Source organism: Triticum aestivum, chromosome 2A (assembly GCF_018294505.1).
Source record: "Triticum aestivum cultivar Chinese Spring chromosome 2A, IWGSC CS RefSeq v2.1, whole genome shotgun sequence".
Taxonomy (NCBI): domain Eukaryota; kingdom Viridiplantae; phylum Streptophyta; class Magnoliopsida; order Poales; family Poaceae; genus Triticum; species Triticum aestivum.
The window spans coordinates 751,680,611-751,685,301 of record NC_057797.1 but is presented as its reverse complement, the minus strand read 5'-3'; the positions used below and the strand labels follow the sequence as shown (position 1 = coordinate 751,685,301).

General features: G+C 57.8%; 1 protein-coding gene across 1 annotated transcript; it reads left to right on the top strand.

Annotated features, from left to right (window-relative positions):
* The first annotated feature begins 1,396 nt into the window (after positions 1-1,396).
* Positions 1,397-4,218, top strand: LOC123190884 (uncharacterized). The gene is made up of 3 exons (XM_044603610.1): positions 1,397-1,572; positions 1,672-3,687; positions 3,927-4,218. The coding sequence occupies exons 2-3, from the start codon at positions 2,229-2,231 to the stop codon at positions 3,962-3,964; spliced, it is 1,497 nt and encodes a 498-aa protein (XP_044459545.1). The 5' UTR covers positions 1,397-1,572; positions 1,672-2,228; the 3' UTR covers positions 3,965-4,218.
* The last annotated feature ends 473 nt before the right edge of the window (positions 4,219-4,691 follow it).

Sequence of the window (4,691 nt, the reverse complement as noted above, 5' to 3'; positions counted from 1 at the left end):
TCTTTCTCTTCAACACTTAGCCCTTAGTGACATTTCACATTGAGCCGACAATCCTGAGGACAAACTGAACTGGAGCGGAGAAGGGTGGGGAGGGGAGCATCGTGGTGTCGGGGTTTTGTTTTACACACGGGCATCTCTGCTGAAATCAGCGACTACAGGAGTGTTATCGTCATCGGTGTACGCGAATATACCATGCCACCTTGCATTGGCGCCTAAGGGCATCCCCAACGCAGATCACCAAATTGCCTGTAAATATCCAGACCAAATGGTCCGGACGCTTTTGGCCATCCGACGAGGGTCACCTAATTTGTTTGAAAAAGTTTCGACGTTCGAAACCCACAATCCGGCACCAAAACGGGGGGGAGTCCGACGACATTTGAAGATTTTCGCAAATACGCCATCGAGGAACTTATGAGCAACTTCGAAATGATCTAATTGAGCATCTTTGAGCGTTGCAAGGAGACAACTAGAACATATGTTTGAGTAAGTTGAATTCAAATATGAAATAATTTCTAAACGTTATGTTTGGATTGTAATATTTACATTTGAATTATTGTTGCATTGGAATATTTATCTTCGAATCACCGACGAATCGTGCTATTTATCTTTGGTTATTCTCAGTACTCCCGACATAGGGAAAAATCGAGCGGGCGGACAGTTGATGTGCGCTGTCTATGAACACATCCGAACGTATTCCCGAACGTTTGGTGCCGTCCGTTTGGTGATTCGTGTTGGAGTCGCCCTGATGCGCCGCACGCCCAATGTATAGCAAACCCTCCGGCCCCTTTTCTCTCCGTCAAATTTCTTTTCTGTTTGTGTTTGACTTCACCGATTTGTTCTGTAAAGAAATAGTACGATTGATTTGTGAGTTCGTGAAAGTAGGTATTGACGTTCGGCAAGTTGTTGCAAATGGAAAAAAAGAAAGGATTGTTGCATCTCCTGTGCATTTAGCGGGCTATAGCCTTGAATGGGCCTGGATCTTGTACCGCAGCGGCTGGCTGGCTGCTAGCCTTGTGTTGTGGATCAAGCATTCTCGTTCAGGATTTGTTGTTTTCTGCCAGAGCGTTCTCAATCAGAGGGGTAGGAAATCAGGACGTGCCGGTGGAACGTTATCTGCTCGCACCGGACACCCATCGTCGTCATCTTCCGACTCCCCCCGGCTCGCCAGGAACCTCGTGAGCTATCATGCAGCAGCAGCACATGGTCGCGGCGTGCAAGCCCCCCCACGCCGTGCGGCGGGCGGCGCTCCCGCTGCCCGGGCCGTCGCTCCGACGAGCTTTCCCTTGCAATCCAGGTAAGTCGACCACCCGCTGCTCTGCATCGACTTAAACACGTACCGTTCGTCCCCGCAAGTAGATACTCGTGAGCCGTGGCTAACCGCGAGCGCGTACTGCAGCGAGGGCGCGAGAGGCGGTGAGGACGAGATGCCAGGAAGAGAAGCAGAGCGGTGATGGCGGCGAGAAGAAGAAGCAGCAGGAGCAGGAGAAGAGGACGTTCCTGAGCCTGGAGGAGGCCGGGCTGGTGGAGATGTCCGGGCTCAGCACCCACGAGCGCTTCCTCTGCCGCCTCACCGTGAGTTGTTTGCACCTTGCAGCCATGTTCTACTTGGATGGATTTTATTAAGAACATCATGGTTGACATGTGTTGATATGAATGAATGATTCTTGGGAGGGATTCATCAGATCTCGTCGCTGAACCTGCTGCGGGTGATCTCGGAGCAGGAGGGGGTGGCGATGGAGGAGCTCAACGCGGGGCGGGTGTGCGACTGGTTCCTCAAGGACAAGCTCAAGCGGGAGCAGAACCTCGACACCGCCGTCCTGCAGTGGGACGACCCCCCGCCCATCTGACCCCGCCGTCTTTGGGTGCTGCCATTTTCTTTCCTGTCAGTTCCGTCGTCGACAGATAACTCACGGAAGGACCGATCGAGGATGCATGGACGCTCTCTCTGTTCGACAGCATCTTCAGGTCGTCCCTTGGGTGGCTAACGGCCTCATCTCCCACTCCCGCACGTCTCCAACAACCTAGTGCAGGTCGTGCGCTACCTAGTCCAGGTCATGCGCCTTGTGCGTCCTCTCATGCAGGGATTGCAGTTTGTACTCTCCTCCCCCCTCTGTACTTCCGTTGTAACCATATAAGCCCATCGAGGCCGGCAATACACTGTGTGCGAAGAGTTTCACAACACAACTTGGTATCAGACGCTTCTCCGATCCTACCCCCTCGCTTCCGCCATGCATCGGTTCCTCCGTCAAACGCGCTCCGGCGGCGACCTCGACACTCCGGCAAGCAACCCCTTCGCCCCCTTCCCTCTGGCCGCCGCTCCTCCGCCGGCTTCACCTACCACTGCCCCGCCGGCCGCGCCCCGTGCGGCGCGTCTCGCTCCCGACGTCCTCCGCGGCAAACAGGTCGTGCCCGAGGGCGCCTCTCCTTCCTCGGTCCCGCCGGCCGCACCACTTCCGGCGCCCGCTGCGGCTACTCTCCGCACGGCGGGGAGCGTCCCCGTCCCGCACATCGCGCCCGGCGGCTCCGGCAGCGCGCTGGCCCTTCATCACGGCGCGCCCGACGTCGGCTCTTCCACTGCTGCGATTGGCCTACCGCCCTCCATCAACCACTTCTTCCATCACCGGCTCGAGCTCGAATCGGGTAACTACTCCAAATGGCGTCAGATCTTTTACGTCGTTTGTTGCAAATATCAAGTGCAGCACCATCTCGACGTGGCCGCCGAGCCGCTTCTCCAAAGCGCCGTGTGGCGCAACGACGACCTAACCATCGTCCTCTGGTTCCACGACGTCGTCGCCGACGAGCTCCTGGACGTGGTCGCCGCGCCGGACAGCACCGCCTTCGACATCTGGCAGCAGCTGCATCTTCTCTTCCGCGACAACCAGGCCGGCCGCACGGTGATCCTCGGCGCGGAATTCCGCAACCTCGTCCAGGGGGACCTCTCCATCGCCGAGTACTGTCGGCGTCTCAAGTCCCTCGCCACGGACCTCGGCGACGTCGGCGAGCGCATCACCGACCGCACGCTGACCCTGCAGCTCATCCGCGGCCTCAACAGCAAGTTTCGGATCATGGCCACCCTGCTCCCCATGCAGACACCCTTCCCGACGTTCGTGCAGGCGCGCTCCCGGCTGCTGATGGAGGAAATCTCCGCCAACGAGCGCGCTCGTCTTGACGGGCGCCCGGAGGCCACCGCCACCGCCCTCGCCATCGGCTCCGGCTCGGGGTCCTCGGGATCCTCGGGCACCTCCACCGACCGGGGCAAGGCCGCCAGCAGCCCTCCCGCCGCCGATCGCGATACCGGCGGACGTGGGCGCGGCCGCGGGCGCGGACGTGGCCGCGGACGCGGCTCTACCTCACCTGGCGGTGCTCCCTCCGGACGAGGCGCCCCCGCACCCGCTCCCACCGCCAACGCGCAGCTTCACGGGTACTTCGCCCCGTACGGTGCGCTCCTGCCCGGCCCACCCCAGCCTCGCGTGCCCTGGGCCGCGCCGAACGCTGCCGGCGTGCTGGGCCCGCGACCTCCGCCGCCCCAGCAGGCCTACCCGACGACTCACGCACCGTCGTCCGTTGGCCCGACGTGGGAGCAGTACCACCAGTTGTACGCTGCCCTACAGAACCTGTCGACGCAGCAGCATGCCGGCGGCCACCAGGACTGGATCCTCGACACTGGAGCCTCTTCCCACGTGACTGGTATGGCCGCCTCCCTCTCTAAGTGTTTTTCTCCGTCTTTGCGTTATTCTTCGGGCATACTAGTTGGAAATGGATCTCGTTTACGTGTGACGGCCGTCGGCTCCACCAAACTTGCTTCTTTTTCTCTCAACGATGTGCTTGTTTCTCCCACTGTCATCCAAAATCTCATATCCGTACGTCGCTTTACTATTGACAACTCCTGCAGTATTGAATTTGACCCGTTCGGTTTCTCCGTGAAGGACCTAGCCACACGCAAGATCATAATGAGGTCCAATAGCCATGGGGACCTCTATCCATTCTTCACCAACTCCGGCGTGCAAGCTCTTCTCACGGTGGTTGGCAGCGATGTGTGGCATCGGCGCTTGGGGCATCCTAGTGACAAGACCATCTCCACTTTAGCTCGTTTTTTTCTTCCCACATGTAATAAAGACATGTCCCAAAACACCCTGTGTACGGCATGTCAATTAGGCAAGCAGCCCCGGCTGCCTTTTTCCACTTCCAAGTCATTTACTACAGCACCTTTTCAGCTCATACACTGTGATTTATGGACCTCTCCCATTTGTAGTTTTTCCGGTTTTCAACATTATCTTGTGATCCTAGATGACTACTCTCGTTACTCTTGGACCTTTCCTCTACGCCACAAGTCCGATACCGTAGATATCATTCATCGTTTCCATGTGTACGTCCTCACACAATTCCACGTTCCCATCCAGTGTATGCAATGCGATAACGGCGGCGAATTCCTTACCACCTCCCTACGCGACCTCTTCTCCCGCTATGGTGCCTCTCTTCGCCTCTCATGCCCTCATACATCGCCCCAAAATGGAAAAGCCGAGCGCCTCCTACGTACGACAAATGACATTCTTCGCGTCCTCCTCATACACGCCACACTACCCCCTGCCTTCTGGGTCGAGGCCCTCCACACCGCAACCTACATCCTAAACCGCCGGCCCTCCACTGCCATCGCCTCCGAGACTCCCTACTTTCGCCTTCTCGGCAAACAC